General features: G+C 40.4%; 1 protein-coding gene across 6 annotated transcripts in view; it reads left to right on the top strand.

Annotated features, from left to right (window-relative positions):
- The window catches only part of LOC135224369 (condensin-2 complex subunit H2-like), a 239,361-nt gene that overhangs the window by 174,539 nt on the left and 39,007 nt on the right, over positions 1-25,815 (top strand). For all 6 annotated transcript variants that reach the window (XM_064263318.1, XM_064263316.1, XM_064263317.1 and 3 more), the window contains exons 9-10: positions 1,693-1,827; positions 25,510-25,720. In XM_064263318.1, coding sequence (XP_064119388.1) covers positions 1,693-1,827; positions 25,510-25,720 — 346 coding nt within the window. The remainder of the gene's footprint in view (positions 1-1,692; positions 1,828-25,509; positions 25,721-25,815) is intronic.

The raw sequence follows: 25,815 nt of genomic DNA, 5'->3' as shown, positions 1-25,815 counted from the left end.
TTCAATACTCCTTTGTAGCTTCTGCCAGTGCTTAGGTGACATACCTCAGTAGCTTCAACCATTACAAAGATGAATAATATGGGACTCAGCTCTGATCCCTAATGGACATAATAGTAGACATATTTTGTTTTGCCCAATTTCTAAGTGGTTTGTTTGACCAGTACTGTAATCTCCATTTCTTGACACTCGTAAGAGTTTATCAAATGTTATGTTATGTTATATGAGAATGAAAAATAACTAGATGAAGTTTGAGAAGGTAGATGGTCAAGTTGGAAGAGACAAAAGGTAATGGATGAAAAGTAAAACAGCAGGGTGTATTGGATCTTGGATTGAGTGAATGTTTGCTGCAAGGAACTAAGTTCCCTCTTAAATGTTCATTGTCCTAGACCATCTTTTGGGTTTCTGAGACCTGTTTTATGTAGATAACTTACTTTTGATTACAAAATCAGAGTAAGTTATTCCAATCTTGTCTAAAAGATGGGAGATGAACATGGGAAAGTTTATAGTAACCAGAAACGTTTAGTATATTACGTATTATACACAGGTAGTATCACAAAAAGATATTCATGTTCTCTTAAATGCAAATGGGTAAGGCTAGCACTGAGAATAGGAAGGAAGAACATACTGTGATTAAAAGGCAGTCTTTGGATGAGGGATCTTTTTGTTCCTTGTTTTGTGGATTGTGAAGTTACTATGGACAGGACTGTCAGAATAAAAAGAATGTATAGAAGACTGCAAAAGGAACAGAAAACAGATTTATCATGAAAACTACATTCCTCTGATTGGAGCTTGGTCCTTTTCTCTGTTATCTGCATAAGCAACTAGGACTTGAGGCCAACTAGGAAAATGAGTATGTTTACTGTTGACATAAAAAAAGGTCCTCAGTACTGACAACAATTTATCAATAAAATATTTGTCAGAAGACCTGGGAAAAATTTAGTGATTACTCAACAAAATAGGGGAGATTGATAAACAAGTAAGTTAACTGTTGACACAAAAATGGGCAACAGTGCAGATAACAGAACATCAGTAAAATATTTGTAAGAAGATAGAGAAAACTGGTAATAGTCATTAAAAGGGCATGTACATCAGTTACTAAAACAAAACTGCTAATGGTGGAGAATACCTTTACTGAGATACATTACTGCTAGGGAAAAGGAGACAGTACTAACCTCACATCATGCATTATAGTTAGACCCTTTGTGAGTGCTGTGTTAACCCAGAGAAAGTGAAGGAAAATGAATACCAAAGGAGGTGACACTGTCTATATAATGTGCATTAGAAGAGCTCTGATGAACAGGCCATAAGATTGAAACATAATGCACCCAAAGATATAAATAATAGACTAAAGGCATTCATTTATCTTGAATAGTGGTATCACTAGATCCCGAAGATGGAAAATGGAACTAAAATTGCTTAACAGCAGCAGATGTGGGGACTTCACAATAAAATATACTCAGTTACTGACAGACCAGTAACTGAGGTTGTAAATGGTAATATAGTGCTGTTGGCTTTAAGTAAAGTCTTCTCGTCCTCTCTCTCTCTCTCTCTCTCTCTCTCTCTCTCGTCCTCTCTCTCTTCTCTCTCTCTCTCTCTCTCTCTCTCTCTCTCTCTCTCTCTCTGTTTTTCACTCTCTCGTGTGATTTTACTCATCAGTGAAAATAATCTTGTTAATTCTTTCTTTCATTACAGACATCAAGATCTCGTCGAAAGAATAAAATCAATGAAGTGGAGACAGATAACAAGCAAACTGAAAAAACTTTACCATCTGTTGAGTCATATATAACGAAAGGTTTAGCCAACATAATTGATACCAACAACAAAAATGTGAGTTTTTTTTGGGTCCATTATTTTTAATCTTAAATCTATACTTAATTTTTCTTGTGTACAGGAAAGCTTTGCAGTTGTAGAATAATCACAAACCTCTTCATCAGTTCTTTTGTGCAGCACTGGTAACCAAAAAATTACCTTCATAACAGATTTTGTTGGTATAAAGAACCAGTAATAATGGATTTCTTTTGGATCAAAATTCCCAAAGTTTGTATGTCTAGTGGACATCCTTTAAACAGTTATTATATAGGGAAGACATGGAGTAGAAAGAGATGTGATTGTAGTAATGGAAGAGAGTAGACCATAATTGTAAGTGCATACTATTAGTATTGTGTTGTTAACATCTAAAAGAGTTGTGTGGACTAATGTGGGTGAAGGAGAAAGAAAAGAAGTGAGAAATCATCATTATTTCAAGTTGGAAAAGCAAAATGCTGTCAGCCCAAGATGGAAAGCAGCCCAGTACAGAAAAGGAAGGTGAGAAGCAGAGATAAACTCAGAATGAAATAACACAAAAACAGACTAGTAATTGCAAAGATAACAGTATAAAATAATAAGACCGTCAACTAACTATTTGGCGAGACTCGGGTTAACTTGCTAAAGTAAAAAGCATTTGCAACAGGTTTGAACTTCTGAAATTCCTACAATTCATCTACGGAATCACAAAAATCAATCCACAATTTGTTCACAACAGGTTGAAGCTTCTAGAATACTGTGTAGCATTAAACCTCACAGAAGGCAGCATGACTTGTATAGTACTGTTTATCTATTATGATGTGGATAGCTTAGTCTGAGAAGATCTCAATTGCAAAGGATAGTTAGAGTTATGAATTATCGTTAAACTAATTCATTGTTCATGTGCGGAACAAATTTTCAGTCTTAACAATAGGATAAATCTGGCGTCATCTGGAAGCTGTTAAAAAACAATAAACAAAATTGTTTGTTCATATACGAAAAAAACCTTCGGTCTTAACATTAGGATAAATACTTAGCGCCAGTTGGAAACCAGTAAAGTTTAAAATAATTGTGTACGCAAGGGACTGTTGGCATCTGTGCTTGGTCACGAGACATGTGGGGCCACCCACATACCCCTCTTTTAACTCGTGACCCTGTTAGTTATTTTATTACCGCCTTTAAGAGAGGATGTGCTTTGCTTCCATCCTTTTAAAGCCAGTTTAGTTTGCCCTTTGTTGTTTGATTCTCTTGTTTGGAATTCCTGGGCACTATTGTGAACATGAAGCCTTCTCATGCTTCGAGACTTCCTGGATATCACAAGAAGCAGATAAACGCCCGGATATTTTCTTCAGTGCATTTGACGTCGGGGTACTCATCGTGTAGTAAGTCGTAGGTGCAGAACTCATCAGGTACAGTTAATTCATTGCCTGTACTTTGGATTTTCACATATATCATATGGCTTGCCTGTGAATCCAAAGCTTGAATGTATCAGGATGTGCTTTGGGAAGTAATTATGACTAATTGTGCTCTTTTCCCTGCGGGGAGAGGTGTGCATCGCCATCTTGTTTTCGTTCCAGATACGTGGGCAGAGGTGATGGAGGTATGTGATCGGCGTTAGACCTATCAGGAGTACCAACCCAAGAAGGACAGTTGTTTTGCCATATGACGTCGCGCTGCCATCCAGGGCCCTACGCGATGAATGTCCCTTCTATCCTGATATGCACTGAATGGCGGTTGAATGTGTCAACATCTGTAAAGAAGCAGATAGTGCAACACCGTAGCCGTTTGAGTCAGGTTGCTATGCCTACAAGAATAACAACAGCCTTGCGCTTCTTGTCGATTGCTGGCTTCGCATTCGAGATGCTCAGTGACGTTATAAACATGGTGCTCACCATGACGTCACTTCACAGCTGCGGCCTACATGGAGACATGCTTGCATTTTCGCTTCTTCGAGGTACAAGAGTACTTTACAACTACGCTTTTGGATTTGGCGATTTTTTTGAATGAAATTTTTTTTAGAGAAATTGTAAAGGTTAGGAGATACAGTGGTACCTCGAGATACAAAATTAATCCATTCCGAGGCGGCCTTCGTATCATGAGCTTTTCGTACCTCGGACCGCATTTTACATATAAAATGGTTAATCTGTTCCAAGCCCTTCAAAAACACCCCAGCAAATTTCATAATAAAGCTAAATTGACCTATAAACAATGAAATACTACAACAATTTGGACCATTCAATACCTAACCTAATACGTACTGCTAATATACCTGTAAATAAAGTGTATTAGTGTACATGGTATACAAAAAATACTGTTCGTACAAACGTACGTATGTAGTAAAATGTGGAAGCCTACCTTTCGAGTGAGGCTATCTCCGAAAGTGTATAGGCCATGAAGAAAACGGCAGATACGTACGTACACTTAACTTTACGAAACACATAAAAAAATGTAAGGAAAACATAAACTGAACTTTACGAAACACATTAACAAAACTGTAACACTTTACAAAAAACTTTAAATTGATTTTTTTTTCTTTCTTTCTTTTACAAAATTTCAACTTCACCACTTTCAACTTTCTGTTTTTTAGTGTCACTTGGTTCTTCCTTTTTGCTTACTACTACTCTTACTAAAGGCCTCTTTAAAAAATAACTATCCAAGGAAGATTGCTTCTGCCTACTTTTGACAATGTTTCTGAAACGACTCAGGCAAATGTCATCGAACTGTGCAAGCATACGACCTGTGTAAGCCTTTTTGGGGTGTCTCTTTTCTACAAATGATTACACCTTATGAAAAGCAGCTAGAGCATCCTTAATTTCTGCCTTTGTCATAGAGTCGTTGTCCTCCTCCTCGCCGCTGCTAGAGAACTCCTCTTGAACGACGTTATGTTGCATGGCCTCCAACTCCTTCAGGTCATCCGTTGTAAGCTCCTCTTGGTGCACCTCAAGAAGGTCATTGATGTCATTCTCGTCGACGACCAGCCCCATGGACTTGCCGAGTGCAACGATCTCGTCAAGATCTGGTTGCGAAACAGTTTCAGGATCATCAACTGTTCCTGAATCTGCAGCACCAGCTTCGTCCACGTCGAATCCCTCGAAGTCTCGGGCGGATACGGCATCAGGCCAGAGTTTCCTCCACGAGGAATTCAAGGTTCGCCTCGAAACCTCCTGCCAAGCTTGGTCGATGAGTCGGATCCATATCACAACATCAAAATGCTCCTTCCAAAATTCACGCAAGGTGAGGTTTGTGGTATCGGTGATGTCAAAACATCTCTTGAAAAGATGTTTTGTGTACAGCATCTTGAAGTTCGATATCACTTGCTGGTCCATGGGCTGGAGGAGAGGGGTGGTGTTAGGCGGAAGATAAAGAACCTTGATGAAGGAATACTCTGCTAGGATATCTTCCTCGAGGCCAGGAGGGTGAGCAGCGGCATTGTCCAACACCAGCAGACATTTCAGAGGGAGGCGCTTCTCTTCCAAGAATTTCTTCACTGTCTGGCCGAAACACAGATTTACCCACTCGGTGAACAAAAGCCTTGTTACCCAGGCTTTCGCATTAGCCCTCCACATCACTGGAAGCTTCTCCTTTAGCATTTTGTGGGCCTTGAAGGCTTGAGGAGTCTCGGAATGATAGACAAGTAGGGGCTTCACCTTGCAATCCCCACTGGCGTTGGAACCAAGTGCGAGCGTAAGCCTGTCTTTCATAGGCTTATGCCCGGGTAGCTTCTTCTCTTCCTGCGTGATGTACGTCCGACGAGGCATTTTTTCCAGAAAAGGCCAGTCTCATCACAGTTGAAAACTTGCTGAGAACTGTAGCCTTCGTTAATCATCATCTCGTCGAACGTCTTTTTAAAGGCTTTGGCCGCTTTCGTGTCCGAGCTGGCAGCCTCCCCATGCCGCACCACCGAATGGATGCCAGTCCCCGTTTACGAATTTCTCAAACCACCCATGCGAAGCCTTAAAGTCTGGGTTTGGCGTTGATGTCCTTTTTCCGTCGACTTCGGCCTGGGCAATCAAATCGCCGAAAATAGCACTGGCCTTCTGGCAGTGATTTCTTTGTCTTTTATCCAGACAAGAAGAAGCCTTTCCATTTCATCGTGCACATGGGTCCTCTTGCTGGACAAAATAGTTGCGCCCTTGGAAGTTTTAGCTGCTTTGATGACATCTTTCTGCTTAAGGATGGTGCCTATTGTCGACGGATTTCGGCCGTATTCCTTGGCGATCACACTCAATCGCATACCAGCTTCATACTTCTTGATAATCTCCATCTTCGTCTCCAAAGAAAGCATCCTCCTCTTTCCGTGAATTTCAAGTTTCCTGGGACCCATGACTACGTATATACTGTACGTAATTATGTTATGTAGTATGTATACATACATATGTAGTAAAGTTCTCACACAACACGATAAAGTATACTACAACAAAATCACTAATGAATTTACGTTAATAAACGAAATCGATAGAACGGACGAATGCCGCGTGCGTATGATACCGATGATGCCGTGAAGTGACCGAAGAAGCATGCTGCTACGTAGATGCATCATGGGAGGGATGCTGACCAATAGGAGAGAAGGATCTCATGGTGGTGACTAGCATCAGGAACCAATGGGAGAGCGGGAGGATGGTGGCGAGTCTACTCAGTTGGCGGTGCGTGAGTTTCAAAATTGTTTTCAGTGGTATGGGCGAATCTTGGACTTTACAGCAACAACCTTTAGTATCTTGAGCAATTTTTGTATGTAGAGCCGTAAAATTTTTCGTATTTGCTTTCGTATCTCGAGTTTTGTGTAAGTTGAGCCTATCGTATCTCGAGTTTTGTGTAAGTTGAGCCTATCGTATCTCGAGGTACCACTGTATAACAGACACAGTGGAAAAGACGCAAGTCTTTCCTCCATCTCCTTCCGGGTAGGCATCAACAAGCTTAGGTGACATTGACGCCAGTGCATTCTCCTGCTAATCCTTGAAGAATAGGGACTTCGTGGCTGATCCTCGAGCCAAGAGAAGTTTCTTCTCCATCTTCGAACCAGGACTGTTACATCGCTATTATAAGAAAGCACAAGAAATTGTTGTAATTGATAAACAAGTGACTGATGGAAGCTTAGTCTAGTGTGGCTGTAAAGAGTTGGAGAATGCTAGAATCAGGGACTTCGTGACTGATCCTCGTGCCAAGAGGAGAAGAAGAATTTTTTCTTCATATTCGAGCCAGGACTGTCACATCCTTGTAAAAAGTAGAAATGCCACAGCAGTTTGGGTCTCTTGATCTTGGCTGCAAGGGTACCATCAACAGCCTCACGCTTCCATCAAGCGTGATGACGTTATAGCCAAAACCGCTATCAAAATGGCGTAGTCATGACGTCACAGCCTACCGCTGCCAACTCCTCATCTTCGGTGGCATCATTATAATTACGCTTTCATTTCAGGAGCACGCACTTATGGAGAAATGTGAATTTTCTCTTAGGATAAGCGGCAATGCCGTTGTGTGCTCCAGTTAAATTTTGAATAAGAAAGCGTAAGCAGTAGTTTAGCTCAGTCAACTCTAGACGGTTGCCGTTTAGGTTGTCAACAGTCCAGTGATAGCCTAGGTTGTGATAACCATGTCAGCCGTAAAGCTATGATGGGCATAGAACCATGATGCCCATGAGAGCTATGAAGGGCTTTGGAAGCGTGACGATCATGGGAGCTATGATGGCCATGAGGACTATGAAGACCATGAGGAATATGACGATTGTAAATATGATGGTTGTAGGAATACAACGGCCGGAAGAATCACAACGGTCGTAGGAGACTACTGTGTAAACAGTGACTGGCGTAGGAATCATTCGTAGGAGCTTGGGTCCCACAGTGTTGCCAATTTAGACGAACTTGATACATACGCTGATGCCTTTATAGGTGTCATGGTAATGCAATACAGTGGTCCCCCCCCTATTCGCCGGGGATGCGTACCAGACCCCCCCGTGAATAGTTAGAACCCGCGAATGTTTGGAACCCCTATAAAAATGCTAAAAACAGCCTATTTTGTTAGTTAAAACTCAAGAAAAACCCACTAAAAATTTTCATGCTTGGTTTTCTTAATAGTTTTATCACAAAAAGTGCATTTTATGATGAAATTCATCAAAAAACCAGGAATTTGTGGATATTTATCATAGAAAAATACAGCGAATAGTGCGGGGAAACGTTCCCAAGAGAAATCCGCGAATGTGTGAGTCCGCGAATATGGGGGGTCCACTGTAGTGATAAAATTGCTCTCATATTTGTATATAGATTGCAAATAGATACGCCAAATTCACTTATTTCCATGGTTTTGTTTAAGTTTTATCTTAAGTTTGGAAGGTAAACACAAACCAATTGGCAACTGCTGGTTTAATCATGAGAAAGAGAACAGCGTAGTTTTAAAATGCACATAATGCTGGACAGCTGTAAGGTCCACGCAGTAGTTATTGAGATGTGTCACCCTCTCATTTACATGCTAAGAGAAGTGAAGTTGCTTCAGCCACATTCACCTGCTGTCTAGCAATGGCACGCATCACAACCAGTTAGTGGATTCCTCTTAGTAATCAAATAGAGCCTGAATGGTGGGAATTAACAGACTTTGGGTTGACCCCAGAAAACTTCAAACTTTTACAGGTAAGAAGAATTCCCATGTTTTATATACCTGTTGGTATAATCTGGTTTGTTCCTATAAGAATATTGACCAAAGCATGCTTTGACTCTTAGACAAGTAGTTAAAGTTAATCGATAGCTTGTTTCCTTTGCAGTAAAGTACTGTAGAACCATTCTTTTTAATGAAAGCTCATGAAACACATTTCAGTCTCTGATCGCACAAGGGTGTATAGGCCATGAAGAAAACTAAAGTTGAAAGGAGTAGATGGAACTTCTTTCTTTCACCACCTTAGGTAGACAAGCCTAAGTAGTGCACTTGTATCCTCAGATGCTATAGCCCAGCTACTTGAGTAATACCTTTTAGCCTAACAAGTGGTTAAATTCGTATCCTATCTCAGCTAGTCGGAATCTACCGCTACTATCTTAGCTAATGGTTGCGGTATTGGCTTTCAAACCTGCATTTACTATCTTAGCTCATTCTGAGTGGTACAGTTCTTAGTTAGTTTAGCCTAACTCATAGGTTAGATGGTTCCGGCATACATGTCAACTTAGCCTAACAATGGGTTGATGACTTAGCATGGACTTGCTACTTGAACATGCCTTTACTATCTTAGCTTGGTCTGAGTAGTAAGGCTCTAAGCAAAGCTGAGCATAGACTAGTGCCTAGGCTACCCATTTGGAACACTTTTACCACCTCAGCCTAGCAGGTTGTGGTTGTAGCCTAGCATGTATAGTCCGAACTTTCTTGGATGACTTCACTCTAACCTAAGTCATTGAGCTTCTAGATTAAGCTAGTCTATACTAGCCTAGACTAAACTGTTTTTTTCCATCTGTCCATACGCCTGTGGTGTTTTTGTATGGTAACACTGCTTCCCGGGCTTTAGATAGTTACATTCAGCTTACATTCAACGATTATAATAATATCCTATTTCGAATATTAACGGTGTAATTCGCATACAATAAATTATTAAAACACTTTTCAGTTGCAAATGTACACCCAGATATCCTTTTATTTACCTAAAACTTACACATAGCGTAACTATCTAAAGCCTGGAACGCAGTGTTACCATACAAAAACACCACAGGCGGATGGACAGATGAAAAAAACAGAGTATAGTTAGAGTACTTCTCTGATGGACTTAGCCTAGCCTAAGTGATGGAGGAGTTAGCATAGCCTAATTGGTGGAAGAGTTAACCTAGCCTAAACTAACCAAGCCAGTGTGAACCTGGTCTTGCCAACTTAAAATTAAGTTGATCAGTTCTTAATTGACTATACCTACTTAGCCTAGTCCAAGTGGTTGTTAGCTAAATTAACCTAGCATCTTCTTAAGGGGTCTCTTCCATCCTGGTCTAGTTTCTATATTGAAATCATGAACCTAGCATGGAGGGTTCGAGCTTCAGTTGGCTGAAGCAAATAATTACAACCTCATCAGATATGGAAGGGGAAGGTGGAGAATTTCCCATTCTTCAAGAGTGAGGTTGGGTGAAGTGATGTTGGGTACAATTCTGGCCTAGGTTGCTCGAGAATAGCACCATGGTGGTTTCTGGCAATACAGGTGGTCCCCGGGTTACGACGGGTCCGGCTTACGACGTTCCGAGGTTACGACGCTTTTTCTTAAATATTCATTGAAAAATCCGCCCTGGGTTACGACGCTTGTTCCGAGGTTACGACGCTGACGCTTCCAACGCTCTGAGTTTACAACGCTTTTAAAAAACACATATGATAAGATAAGAATCCTTTATAGTTTAGCACAGTCTCTCTCTCTCTCTCTCTCTCTCTCTCTCTCTCTCTCTCTCTCTCTCTCTCTCTCTATACTACAAAGATGTATGTTTTTTAGTATGATAAATAAATGATTTACTATTTTCAAATATTAATATTAATTTATACAGCAATAATATCAATTCATTAAAGAAAATACCATAGTGAATTAGTAAGATTTTAGCTTATATTTAAAAAATTATCGAAGAATGAAGGAAATCCCAGTCTTCTCTGTAACCTTTTTCGAGATCCAGGTACTAAAACTGTCAGATATATATCATGTTCTGTGACAGCCAGGAGGGGGAAAAGCTGGGGGAGAGCTGCAGTGTTGCAATCACGTGGTCCTGACATTCCCCCCCCCCCTCTCTCTCTCTCTCTCTCTCTCTCTCTCTCTCTCTCTCTCTCTCTCTCTCACACATTTACTGAGATTCGAGATTTTTTATGTACTTGTACTATTTGTTTTTAATACTTTCAAATAATAATAATAATAATAATAACTGTAATTACAAAATTCATATGTGATAGTATTTTAAAGAAATACAATACGCACTAATCTATCCATGTCACTTTTAATTAAGGTTGACTCTCTCTCTCTCTCTCTCTCTCTCTCTCTCTCTCTCTCTCTCTCTCTCTCTCTCTCTCTCTCTCTCTTTTGCCACACAAGATAATAATGAGTCATAGTGGTAACTCACTCCCCTCTCTTTCGCTGGAAGCGTTATAAACAGAGAGAGAAAAACACTCTCTCTCTCTCTCTCTCTCTCTCTCTCTCTCTCTCTTCTCTCCTCTCTCTCTCTCTCCTCTCTCCTCTCTCTCTCTCTCTCTCTTTTTTACCGAGATGAAAGAATTTTTATGGTACTAGTATGTAAAATGTTTATTGATAATTTCAGTTATTTAATAATAATAATAATAAAACTTTAATTACAAAATTCATAATGGTTGTATTTTAAAGAGATGAAAATGACCTTTCCATTTCACTTGTAAGGATAATTCCTCTTTCTTACTGAGATGAGAGAATTTTTATGGTAGATGCACGTGTTTATTAAATAATATATCAAATAATAATAATAATAATAATAATAATAGAAGTAGTAATAATACGATAACTAATTTCAAAAGAAAATTCTTCCCTTTGTCTTTTTCTGTATCAATCCCCAATTTCCTCAACTCGAGTGACACTCAAGCTTAACAATGCCATACAATGGTCAACGAATTTATGGTAGTATCTCTCTCTCTCTCTCTCTCTCTCTCTCTCTCTCTCTCTCTCTCTCTCTCTCTCTCTCTCTCTTACTGAGATGAGATCATTTTCATGGACGTGTATGTAATAAGTTTATCATTAATATTTTCCAATAATAATACTATTAAGTACAAAATTCATTTCTGAGTATTTTAAATACAATAATCATTCCATTTCTCTCTTTTAAATACTGTAAGGACAACTCTCTCTCTCTCTCTCTCTCTCTCTCTCTCTCTCTCTCTCTCTCTCTTCTCTCTCTCTCTCTCTTCTCTCTCTCAAGATACTTGTCATACATTTGGTGTTTCTATTTCTTCCTTTTATCTCTCTCGCTCTCAGCAAAAGAATTGATAGACAGACAAACATAATTGCACAGTCCTCTCTTTCTCTCTTCTCTGGAGAAATATATGTATTTATGGGAGGGGGAAAAAGTTGCCTACAGACGTTCATTTCAATCTATTGAAACCTAAGGAGTTATTTCTCTCTCTCTTGTATTTTAATGAAAATATACAGTAATTTGTGAATACACAGTGTTGCACATGAAAAAAGTAAATTAGTGATAATTTTAGAGATACGGCCCTAAGAAAAATTGCAAATTAGTAGTGAAATTTTCCCTGTGGACATGTTTTCAAGAACGTCGTTCCGGCTTACGACGATTTTCGGGTTACGACGCGTCTTAAGAACGGAACCCCCGTCCTAACCCGGGGACCGCCTGTATAGGATTTCTCTTTGGAAGGTAACCTATTGAACATGTGTCCGTATGCATATTGTAACAGATCACCGCATAGGGTGTTTCGTGGTTGAAAATGAACATTCCTTATGAAGAATGGGCCTTCCTGTTAACAGGTTAATTCCTTGGACAGGAGGATAATTAGGACGTGTCTGAGTCGAATATATTATCATGGGGCCTACAGCTTATTGTGGGATCCAAACCACACTATACGTATTGAGAAATGAATTTCTATCACCAGAAATAAATTCCTCTGATTCCGCGTTGGCCGAGCCGGGCATTGAACCTCGGACCGCCAGTTTGGTAGCCGAGCGCAAAAACCACTCATCCAGCAAGGAACTCGTATAATTGAAGAACTATGTAAGACCTGTCTCGGGTCTCACCCTTCGAGCAGTCTGAGGATTCCATTTGGATACTGGGAACCACTGGAGGTTGCGCAAACTCTCCGTTTTACTTGTTCCACCATATCCTGAACGGAAGAAGGGGTTCCAGTAATTGAGGACCCAAGATGAGTGACTGATAAAGTCTATCTTAGCACAGTCTTTTCTACCAGGTTCTTGTGGGGAAGAGGCACCACCAATAGTTAGAATTAATATCTCAGGTCTGGAGTTTGCCCAGTGTCCCTTTTCAAACTAACAGTTTTAAGATTTCGGGTGGAGATCATCAGCTCGGATGTAATACGACTCCAAAGTTCTTCAACTCACATATACAGAATGACCCTTTGGCCGTGACTGCCTTTATAGAGGAGATTCTGTCCATTAAAGGCATTCTGTTGGTAGACAATGATCTTGTGGAGAGGTTGTCAGAATAGAGGGAAGTCTCTCTGTAATTACCTGTATGGTGATACACATTGGACTGGTGATTGGGTATTTGAATATCACTTCACACAGTCATCTTCAGATGACTCGGGAGAATTGAACTGGCTGGTGCACATTAGAAACTCTGATCTGATACGTGAAAACGTACTCTGTATCAGAGTAGACTCGCTGGGTTACCACCGAGCCCATACATCAGTCATGTTACAGGAAATTGACTGGGATTTTTCTCTTCCTCTGACCTTGGTAGAGTGGGAGTACTGAATAGCCAGGTTTTTTACGTAGATTTAAAAGTAGTTGAGAACAACAGTTTCCAATTTGCCTCAGAATCCGGGATAATGAGTCAATGCAGCACAGGTCATGATGACATATGTTTTTTAGTCATGCTCAGTATGGCGTGAGTTTGCGCAAGAGACCTTCAGGAGGAACGGCTTTGACTTATCAAACAACTCCGTGGTTATTGAAAGAACTATGTCACCTAGAACATAAATGTGGTAGATGTAAGGGAACACAAGCCAAACAGAGGAATAGTTGTCAGAAATTTCCATGTATTTCTGGTTTTTTGAGGCGATTGGTCGAGCCTTACTCCTTGTCAAGTTGTACCAATTGGGTCATACAGAAGGGAAGGTCGTCAGAGGAATACGTGCCTTTCTGGCAATTAAGAACATATTTGTTAAAATGATCGTGACGGTTGGTTTGTGACTGTATCCAACCATATTTTTTCATGTTCTACATAATGAATGTTGCCCACAGTTCATTGGAAGTTTAATGGAAAGGTTCTGTTAGGACCTTGTACTTCTTTGACATGTTGTTTAACGAAGACTTTTCGTTAAGACAGGTCAAGTCAGGAAAGAAATGCAAGAAGGGCCTTATGTCACAAAAACAAGAGTCTAATGTCGGAGGGAAGGCAAGAATCTATGACGTCTAGAAGGATGAGCTCAAATTGAGCAATGTTAAGAAGGTATCTGTCTGTTCATCAAAATTTTAGAGTTGGTTCATTGTTATGACAAACCACTTTCAATTTCCTGTATATAAAGAAGGTTGCCCAGAGGTCCTTGGGTCCTTTGGTGGCTGCTCAACAAATTGTGTAACTCATCCAGCACCCCTGGCGGGTCAGTTGGTATCTTGTCGAAGATGATGGTATGAATGTGAAATGGAGGAGATAACTGGCCTCTTTCCTTTTCAAATTTCTTTCTCCTTTACTTTGGGCAGTAAGAAGAGAATACAATCATAAGCTGGAATGGACAAGATACAGGTGAGTGAAGTAGCCATGCTGTTACGATTATTATCAGTGTAAGATACCTATCAGTAGCAAGACATTCTTCTCTTTAGCAAGGGGGAGAGGAATGATAACAAACCTACATAAGTGGATGAATTGGTTTGTTAGGAGAACAGATGTTCTTATCTTCCTGAGACGCAATGAACTATAACATTGTGTAGAAATCCAGAAGTCTGACTTTATGGTAGTCATATATATCTTAAATTCTGAATTACTGGTCATTACTTTCCTAGAATACTGGTACAGTATTCAGAAAACTGATCAAAGGTGGCAAACTCCCAGTTGGTTAATAGTACTTACCTCCCACCAAAAGTAAGTCTATACTAATGTTAAGACTGAAGGTTTGTTTTGTATAGGAACAAATGACAAATTTTTAACCAATTTGTATTTTTCATAACTAACAAACTTGAGGTCTTAACATACAAAGGCCCACCTCAAACCACCCCTCTATCAACTAACCTGGGTTAGAAGAATAACTAACGGGGTTACAAGTTAATGAGGGGTATGTGGGTGGCCCCACATGTCTCGTGACCAAGCACAGATGCCAATAGTCCCTTGCGTACACACTTATTTTAAACTACCGGTTTCCAGCTGGCACTAAGTATTTATCCCAATGTTAAGACCTCAGGTTTGTTTGTTATGAAAAATACAAATTGATTAAAAATTTGTCATATATGCAAGGAATCTGGCATCTAATGCGTAGAAGAGGTGGAGAGTGGTCACCAACTACATGTGAACCCCATGACGCATTTGGTCTTCAACTTCCTTGGAGAGCGGATATTCGCTTTTGCTTTCCTCCCCTCAAGCCGGTCTAGTTTTGAATAGCCCATGATTCCTTCCTGCTTTTTTGTGTTTTTGGGTGTCTGGGTGTGCTTTTTGTGATTCTATGGATTCTTCTATAAATTCTACAGAAGTTGCGAGCGCATCAACACATGTTCCAGCCTTCCAGGATTCCTGTACTCTTGGTTCTGAGCCTCCACCTTGCCTGACCTCCATACAACTTGCTGTATGTGTCATGCTTATTTTCATAATGTAATATCAAGGGAGGGAATCACCCCTTAAGTGGACACTTCTGCTTCCCCTTCCTCCAGACTATTTCCTTCTGCATCATCATACATTGATACCTTGTCTCCTTCCTTTTCTTCCATTGATTCGTCTAAGGAAGTTTTGAGAGTTGCTCAAGGTGATAATTTGTTTAATGCTGCCCCTTCTCATTTGGGGGTAAAAGTCCCTTTGGGAAGGGAGGAGGTTGCAGCATCATGTTCCTTTGTTTCAGAGACCGATTCGCACAAGATGGCATCTGTGTGGACCTCCTTAGCCCTATGAGGGGTCCCCTCCTTGGAGGGCTGTTGTCCCATTTCATTTCTGTAAGCCTTCCAGCTACGGCTCTCCCACCAGTCTCCCCCCTCTTCCCGGCCTCCATTAATTTGGGTCTCATGTGCTGCCATCTGTAACTACGCCTCATCCTGGGTCGCCCTTTATCTCACTACAGCAAGGCCATTGACTCGGGCTAAAGGTACAATGCTTGCTGTGATGTCACTCCATCATTGTGTCTGCTTGTGATGTCAGTTCTAGTGACTTCACACATCCTTTCCATTGCCGATATGTCTCATCCAGCTTCTTCCATGACGTCATCCCAGACAGTTGCCAATCCATCCGAGATGTTCTTGCAAGCTATGGTAGACAAACTGGACTTTGTTTCTCTGGAGAGGAAATGTCGTAGATCACCATCTTTATCATCTTCGTCTTTGTACCCCCTCCTCACACTCGAGTTATACATTGGAGGATTGAGGACTTTGTCGCTTCGCCTTCTGGGAGTGTGAGAGATGTGTCATCTCCTTCCCCACACAGAAGTGAGTCTCCTTTTCATGTATGTGGACATGATTCTTTGTCTCACGTTTGTGTGCCTGTGGAGGATAATCTTCCCCCTTCTCCTCAGAAGCCTCTTATTGGTTCTACGTCTCCTCAACCCATTAAGAGATCATTGTAAGGATGATAAGGCTCCGATTAAGAAGTTGAAGGTGGTGGTCCCTCAGGTTGGTAATCCAGTTGTTTTGAGACCTTCAAGACATTCTTCTCCTCTTTGTAAGTCGCATTCGCATGGTAAGTCTAGATCTTCCTCGCCTGTTGCTCACACCCAAAGACATGTTGCAAGTGATGGCCGTGAGGTTGTTGACAGACGTGGACATGAGGCTATCGACGGCCTGTCTTTTATCACGGACTTGCTTCTATATCTCTTCATGATGGTGAGGGAAATCGTCTTTCACCAATATCCAAGAAGCCTAGGCATTCCTGGTCTCATTCTCCTAGGAAGTCCTACTTTAGTCGTTCACCTTCCAGATTCGGGGGTTGTGACTTATCTAGGCAAAGATTTTGTGCTTCTTCTCCCAGATGGTCTCTCTTACTTCATTCACTGTCACTTGGCCACGTATGTGATTCTTCCCTGTCACAGATGGATGCATGTTTGTGTTCCTTTATTGGTGGATGCAGTCCTTCAAAGGAAAGAGATGATCTTCCTTCAAGGAGGAGCTCTCCAGTGGCCAGAGGAAGTGATAGGGATCTTTCTCAGCCGTATACTTCAGGACTTCAAGCTTTTATGCAGGATCCAGAGAAGGGAGAGAGTCAGGAGTTTCTTTCTTCCTACATGAAGGTTATTGATCTCATTCATGAGTTCAGTTGCCTTTTTGAGAGGACTCAGACTCTGTCTTCTAAGACCCTAAGAAGGATAGAGGCCTTGCTTGGGCCAAAAAAGGGTGCAAGGAATTTGTTTGAGCTACTATGTTCTGGGCATGCTCATTCAATTTTTCAGTATGTTAATTCCTTGGTTTCAGGACAGGAGAATTCTCTTCGTTTCAATGGGTTGTGCCAGCTTCTTCCCCCTCCTCTCATTTGGGATAAGAATATTATATTCACCTAGTCGGGTTCAGGTGATGACTAGGCAGGTTAATTCAGATGTGATTCATCTGAAGCCTGGCTTGACCCTGGATCAGGTTTGGGCTGAGGGCCCTTTTTTAACTTTTCAAGAGGCTTCTACCTTGGAGTATACTGCCTCTTTTGTCTTTCAGACTGTCTCATGGCTGGACTTGTGGCCGTCAGTAGTAGCTGGGATAATGTTCCTGTCAGCACTCATTTCATGAGATAGCTTCAGTCTGATGCGAAGGCCATCTCATATCTGGGACATCTGAATGCTTATCTGAGGGCTAATTTGCTCCTAATTAAAACAGATGCAGCCTTTTCTAAAGTGACTCATTCTGTGGATTCAGTCTGGTGCAAAGGCCATCTCATATCTGGGACATCTGAATGCTAATTTGTGGGCCAACTTGCTCTTAATTAGAAGGGACACAGCCCTTTTTAAAGTGGCTCGTTCTGTGGATTCAGATTCCTTGCCATCTCTTTGAAATGGAGACCTAAGAGTCCCAGCTCATTCTTCCTAGAGATCAGTTGTAGGCTGTGATAGACAGATGGATTGCGGACACCAACAATCGACTTGTCCGGCAGGCGGTCACTAAATCAATGGCTCATTCTCGTCCTCCACCTGCAAGGCAGAGTAAGCATTCGCCTTCAAGGAAGCCTTGAAAGCCATTGACTTCCACTAGTGCCTTTCAGCCAGCTCTTACTACAAAGAAGCAATCACGGCAGCATCCCTTTCAGCCTCATTCTTCCAAACGGGTAGGGGGCCTATGGGCAGGGGCAGGTCAGGTCGTTGATAGAGAGGGCACCACTCCCTGCCCGTTACCATGGGTGGGGGATGCCTGGTGGGCCATTGGGTATTAAATGTCCTTCAGGTAGGGTATCTACTTCTGGTCAGCTTTCCTCTTCCTCTCTCCAATCATCCTCTCCTGCATTTGATGTATGCCCAAGGTTCTCCGAAACACCTGGCTCTCTAGGAGGAAGTGTTGAAGATGATGGGCAAGGACACAGGAGAAGGTAGATCGTCCTTCTCCGGAGTTCTACAGTCAAGTTTTCCTGGTACCAAAGGCCTCGGGCGATTGGAGGCCAGTGATAGACCTTTCAATGTTGTACCACTTTATCAAGAAGACAAGGTTCAGGACGGAGACACCCCGGACAGCTTTGGCAGCCGTAAGGGAGAATGACCTCATGCTGTCAATAGTGAAGGACACCTACTTCCAGATTCCAATCCACCCTTCATACAGGAAATTTCTCTGCTTCAACATTGGGGAGCAGGTCTTCCAGTTCAAAACACCTTTGCTTTGGTTTGACTACAGCTCCCCAATTGTTCACAAGGGTCTTTACCCTAGTGTTGACATAGGCATAGGCTCAGGGGATTTGCATGTTGAGATATTTCAACAATTGCAGCGCTGGTCTTGGCAAGTTCCAGAGAAAAACTGGATCGGGACAAGGACGGTCTTCACCAGTTTATTGTCAGAGCTTAGGCATCGTGATAATCTAGAGAAGTCCAATCTACTTCCCAGCCAGAAGACTCTATACCTGGGATTGGTGATAGGTACAGCATTATCAAGAATTCCGTCGGACCAGAGTTACAGAAATTCAGGACGGTTGCCTGCTCCTTCCCTCTGATGGGGGAGCAGTCAGCTCACCAGTGGCAAGTTCTTCTGGGTCTCTTGTCTTCTCAAGAAGCTGGTTCCTCATGGGTGTCTTCACATCTGTTTCTTGCAGTGGAGACTGAAGGAGTTTTGTTCCCCAGCATGAAATTCCCCTCAGTTCCAGGTCCCTCTGTCGGCAGAGGTAAGGAGCAACCTTCTGTGGTGGTTGGACGACCAGAACCTGACAAAAAAATAGGAGTTCCTCTTCATTCATTGCCTCCATATCTGCTCCTGTTCTCAGGTGCCTCCTCTGATGTTTGGGGTGCTCATCTCGAAGAGCTCCTGTCCTGGTTGACAGTCAAGTTACACCAGTGGGCGATTGGCAACTTGGTGGAGCTCACTGCCAGATACATTCCAAGCAAAAGGAGTGTGGTTGCCAACAAGCCAAGTTGGAGTCAAGTTTTAGGTATGGAGTGGTCTCTGCATCAGGACATAGTGGACAGGCTATTTCTCTCTCCTATGGGGAAGACCCACGTTAGACCTCTTTGCAACGAGCTTCAACAGAAAGCTAGAGGTCTACTGTCCGGTGGTCCCGGATCCGTTTGCGGTGGCAGAGGACACCTTTCAGCATCCATGTGGTCCCAGATCTGTTCACTGTGGCAGAGGGACACCCTTCAGCTTGCTTGGGACTATCTAGAAGTGTATGTCTTCCCTACATTCTGTCTGATCTGTCATGTCCTGAACAGAGTGATGGGTTCCAGGAATCTCAGGATGATCCTGGTATCTCCTTTGTGGCTACAAGCATAGTGGTTCTCAGACCTATCTCTTCCGTCAGTGGTTCCGAGAGAAATTCCTCCTTGCCATAACCTCTGTCAACCTCATGTAGAGAGGTACCACCAGTCGGTAGGGACTCTATCTCTTCATGGCTGGAGAGGGTCCAGCATATTTTGCGAGCAAGAGGCTTTTCTCACAGAGTAACAATTCAGGTGTGTGACTACCTCAGATCTTTGTCAGCTGTGTACCAGGGCAAGTTAGCTGATAGTGGATTTTCTGATCTTTCTCAGCTGAGAAACAACTCTGTTGTCAGAGGCTACAAGGCTGTTTTGGGGTTAGTTTTACATCTGAAAGACTTAGACATCACTTCATCCTGGAAATCTGTCTTGTTCAGGAGCTTTGAACACTTGTGCACCTAGAGAACTCAAACCACCTATGTGGGACATTACTCTGGTTCTAAGTAGTCTTTCAGTCTCCATTCGAACCATTACATTGATCATCAGACAGGGAACTGACTGAAAACAGTTTACCTCCTGGCCTTGTCTTCCTCAAAGAGAGCTACATAGTGTAGATTATGACGTAAAATACACCAGGGGTTGGGTTCCATAGCCTTCAAGTTTGTCCCTGAATTTGTGGCTAAGACTCATAATCCCTTGGTTCATGATGACACACTTTAATATTTTTCAATTCCTTCCATGAAGGAGTTTTTTGACAACGATTCTCAAGAGTTTTTACTTTGTCGTGTCCAAACACTGCTTTGCTATCTAAGAAGGACTCAGGACTCCACTAGGTGTCGTAGACTCTTTATTAGCAAAAGCCTAGCCAAAATGGAACTGTCCAAGAATACCATTTCATTTTGGCTTCGTTTGGTGATTAGACAAACCTACTCCTCACCTTCAAATTCCGTCACAAATATTGTGCTTGCAAGAGCACATAATATTAGAGGAATAAGTTCCTGTTTGGCCTTTAAGAAGAACCTGTCTGTTCTTAGGATTTCGAATGCTGGTTCCTTGTTTCAGCAGACCATTTTCACTTCTTTTACCTGAAGGGTAGGCAGTCCTCGGTTAATGGTGACCGGTTTTGTGGGGCTTGTCAAGCGCTGTAAAATCAGCGATTTATGGTGCCATAACAGGCCAGGTTTCAGTTATTGGCATCATAAGGTGCCGATAACAGAGTTATGGTGCCATAACACCTAACAGAGGTGCCATTAACCAGAACTTTGCCCCATAAATTGCCAAGTTTCGTTTTTTTTTTTTTTTTTTTTTTTTTTTTTTTTTTTTTTTTTTTTTGTATTTTTTTTTTTTTTTTTTATATATATATTTATTATTATATCAGCACTCCGCCGATGACCGGGGACTGCCTGTATTGCCCATAGGTCCTTGGACACTTCTTCCTTGGGTCCGGTGGTGGCTACCAAACAAGTTGTGTACCTCATCCAGTCTCGGGCGGGACAGTTCTTATCATACCTAAGATGATGGTGTCAAAGAGAGAATGAGTGAGATGACTGGTGTCTTTCCCTTTTTTTCTGTTCATTCCTACAGTTGGTTTGAAGATTAGACACATCATAAGCTGGAACTGGCTTTTGATGCAGTTATGGCAGCCTTACTGTTGTAGCACTAATTATTGTTCCATATAACATACAAATCTGCTTCTCGGTAGCATATACTCCTTTCTGTAAGAAGGGGAATGGAGAGTTGTGACAAACTCTATGCTTGTGGCTGGCATTGTTTGTTGCTTGAACAGATGAAGTTTTCTTTAACTTCATGTATGCAATGAATCTGGACATGTCTCATTGTATTTACTCCCAGTGGACTGAGTTTTAGATACATATTTATCTAATCTCTCACAGGCTTAGACTTACTTTAGAACCCTCATTTCTGGGAAGAATGGTCGAGTGTGCTGAACCTCCAGTCCATTCAGGATTCTCGTTTTTCCTACCAAGTATGAGTCTATGTTATTGTTAATAGCGAAGGTTTGTTCCACATATGAACAAGTTAAAATTTTTTTTAATCAGTTTGTATTTTTCATAGCTAACAAACCTGAGGTCTTTACGTTGAATGCCCACGTCTAGCTGCCCCCTAGTAATCTTGGTCTGGAAGAAAGACTAAATGCATCATGGGGTTCATGTGTGGTCAATGACCACTTTCACCTCTTCTATGCTTTAAATGCCAGATGCCACAGATTCCTTGCAAATACAATCTTTGATTGGTTTTAACTGGTTTCCAGCTGGTGCCAGAAGATTTATTCTTTTGTTAAGACCTCAGATTTGTTAGCTGTGAAAAATACAATCTATACAATCATTAAAAATTTGTCTTTTTAATATAAAAATGTCATTTTTAATACATTTGTAAGTTGTTTAATAATAACATATCTTTCTCTGCTTGACTTACAACAGTTGTATATATAAAATTATATGTAGTTGTATTATTAAGTTTTATCAGAGAGAGAGAGAGAGAGAGAGAGAAGGGAGCGCATTATGATCGTTTCTTAAACGCTACCGCCATGAACAACTGAACGATAACATTCGTTATGCTACAAAAACCGAACCGAATCTGATATTACAATGTTTTGGTTCCATTTCAGCCATCGCACAATAGTAAAAAATTACCGTAGTTATGTTACAAATAATGTTGATTAAGTAGAACAGGACTTAAATATTTTTGCATTATACCTTTACTTGGTATGGAGAAAATAAGTATTTGCAAGGAAATATAGTAATGCTAAATTTAAGCTGTAGTTGTGAATTCCAAACAACAGATTCAAAACAACAGGGGACAAACTAAATTGGCTTTAAAAGGACGGAAGCAAAGCACATCCTCTCTTAAAGGTGGTAAGAAAATAACTAACAGGGTCACGAGTTAAAGAGGGGTATATGGGTGGCTCTACATGTCTCATGACCAAGCACAGATGCCAATAGTCCCTTGTGTACACAATTATTTTAAACTTTACTGGTTTCCAGCTGGCGCTAAGTATTTATCCTAATGTTAAGACCTTAGGTTTGTTAGTTATGAAAAATACAAATTGGTAAAAAATTTGTCATTTTAATAAAAAAAATAGTGGCCATGAAAGAATAAATTTTACTGTTGTTTTCATGCCAATAAGAGATAAATACGTAAATCTTGTATTATTATGAAATGAAATAGGATGAAAATAGTGAATGGACTTTAAATTTTTTACACAAAATACATGCTTCCGACACCATCTGTTAACAAAAAATCTAGTTCACAACAAGACATTTAAGTCATATTTCAACTTAAAAGCACTTCATATAACAAAAAATAACCTTGTCCCATATACGTAAATAGTTTCTAGAGATTAATTTACACTAAATAGTAGCTAGAAAACCGCACTGAATTGAGTTAAATACGGCAAAATAATCATACCTCCGCCCTCAGCAGATTTTTCCAAAACAAAATATGATTGGTTTGTTTATATTTTATACAGTAGTAATATAAGACTATACAGGCAGTCCCCGGGTTACGACGGGGTTTCCGTTCTTGAGACGCGTCGAAGCCAAAAATTGTCGTAAGCCGGAACATCATAAAAAATCCTAAGAAAACCTTACTTTTAATGCTTTGGGTGACTGAAAACTAGGTCAACTGCATTCTTATTGCATTTTTCATTAAAAAAAAAAAAAAAAAACAAAAAAAAAAAAAAAAATATTGATTATTTTGCATTTTTTGTGTCATATTTCATCTGCCAGATAAGTGTTTTAGGCGTCGTAACCGTGGAACATGCGTTGTAACCCTGGAAATAATTTCCGATGAATATAATTGAAAAGCGCCTTAACCTCCGAACGTCGTAAGCCGAGACCGTCGTAACCCAGGGACTGCCTGTATACAATATCATTGGATACAGCAAAGTAAAGGATAACTTTTTAAAAGAGCCAAGGAAAAGACGCATTTTCATTATGTTTGTATTTTATGAGGCGGTCTTGGCTCTTAGCCTACGGACGGTAAAACCCAGTTAAGAATATATTGAATAAATGCTGTAAAACCGAAATGACGGTAACTGAGACCAACGGTAACCAGGAGCTTCCTGTATTATATCTTAATGAAGATTCCATAGAGCTATGTAAGATTGATTAGCTTAGGCAAATTGAGATAAATTACTCTTGACAAAATTTTGAGTGAGAGATAGGAAGGTTGAAAGGTTGGTACTGTTTAAAAATAGCCCATTGGCCTCTTTAGGATCATGCAATCTATTCAAACAGATCCAAATTATCCTGTGGTGCAATATAACTCAATGAAACAGACTAGTTTTCATTACCTAATAATGTTTCATTTCAGAGCAGAAGTTTCTGCAATATGGTCAGCAGTTGAGATTAAAAACATATCACCTAAACACATTGCATTAACTAGGTAGTACTTTTGAAGCCATTTTAAATTGCTGTATTGTCCAAAAATTCCTTGTGTTTGAAAGGTTAAGTTTTTATTCCACAAGTATCTGAAACTGGTAAAAGTGTTGAAACATTTTGGACCCTTACTGACATAGGTGTTGGGAATGACCATGTGGGCATCGCGGTCGAAGCTGTAGTCATTAAGACTAAATCTAATATGTATACCTGTTCTTGTCAGTGATGTGTTGTCTTAAACTTATCCTTAGTTAATGATAGGAATTGTGAAATAATGAATATGACATTAACATGTTATTGCTTTTGTCATATAACATGTTAGTTTGTGGTGTTCTTTACTTCAAAAGCAGGATGCTGAGGTTAGATCTCTAAATTGGTCATATTCATGTGACTCATGGGTATGTGATGAAAAACCCTTATGACTCAATTCCTCAGTGCAAAGATTGCGATTTGAAATTTATACAGTATTCAGACATACTATGTCAAATAATGTAAACAAATTAAAATAAAATAAATTTGATCAGTATTGTCAATTTATCAAATCACAAAGTTTTTGAATTGTTGAAATGTTAACTTGTTTTTTAGCTTGTTTTTTGAGTTACATTATTTATTGATGAAAATAACATCCCTCATTTTAGGGCAGATCCTTTTAGGTGTCCATGTGAATCTTGAAATATATGTCATGGGATCAAAATGACCCCATTTAACTAAAAGGAGAGAACTCCTAACTGATAGCGTGACCTACCTTTATTGATTCCCATCGCCTGCCTTCCCTGTAGCTAGCTGAAAGTCAATCATGAATCTTAAGCGAATTCAAACTCTCGCTATACGAAAATATAACCTTTATTTCCCGAAGTAACTAACTTGAAAAATGAAATAAGATGAATTAAAGAAATCCCAAAAAGATAATCGAAACACTATTGCTCCTCTACGTAATCATTTTGGATAAAATTAATTCAAGAATCCCAAAAATCATTAAGACACTAATACTACCTTGCATAACCATATTTCCATTGTCAAACTTCTCTGTACGTCTTTATCAATAAACATCAGATAAAAGTCTAGAAAATTCATCAATAGGTAGCAACAATCGAATCCATCTGAAAGAAAGAACCATAATTATCAAACACTGAAGTATATCACGAGCACAATGGATAAAACGTCTTATAAGTCTTTTCAGTGTTCCCTGCACTTCCCCATTCAATTTCTAAAAATTTCAAAGTTTCTGTTTCCTTTACCTTATCTCTTGTGGATCTCCAAGCACCTCCTATGGCATGGTTTAACACACGTCTGTTTTATAATTCCCCCCATTATCTCATTCCTTGACTTTTAACAGACGTAAGAATGCTTGCATGCAAATAAGCACACGAACTCCTTGACCCTTGAACAGGCGCTTGTACATTACACTTATTCAGGCCATTTGTGCGTCTGCTATCCCTTCGATGTGGCCAGGTATGTTTACAAAAATTTTTTCTACACAAGCGATTTAAGGAATTCGCTGTTTCGCACATCTCAACACTTACAATCAAAGTTGAACGATTATCACGTCACCGCTTGTCACTCAGGTTATTGACCTTACTTGTGTCCACGTTAGTGTCTATTTATACATATATCCAGTGCCTGGATATATGCTTAAGTAACTTCTTTGTAGTTATAAATTAATCATTGTTTCTCACTTTCTTTTCAGGTACCATCTGAGCTTAGTGAAGAGGCCAGTAAAGAATTGTCCAAAAGACTGCACCTTTCTAAACAAAAGAAAGTAAAAGAGCTGTTAAAAGATGGAATTGCTCAAGATGCTGAGGAAGCGATACATAGAGTGAATGAAGAGACTCATTTGCAACAAAGGTTAGATGAGCAATTGGAGGACCTGCCATTTGATGATGCAGCAGTTGACTTAGGTAGGTTCTCTAATATTAATTTTAATGTAGGTGACTGGGTTGTAATCAAGGAAACTGGGACCAATGGAAGTAGCAAGTAAAAAGATGTACCTATT

This window comes from Macrobrachium nipponense, chromosome 12 (genome assembly GCF_015104395.2).
Source record: "Macrobrachium nipponense isolate FS-2020 chromosome 12, ASM1510439v2, whole genome shotgun sequence".
In the NCBI taxonomy this organism is placed as follows: Eukaryota; Metazoa; Arthropoda; class Malacostraca; order Decapoda; family Palaemonidae; genus Macrobrachium; species Macrobrachium nipponense.
The sequence above is the reverse complement of the archived record's forward strand: the minus strand, read 5'-3'. Positions and strand labels throughout refer to the sequence as shown.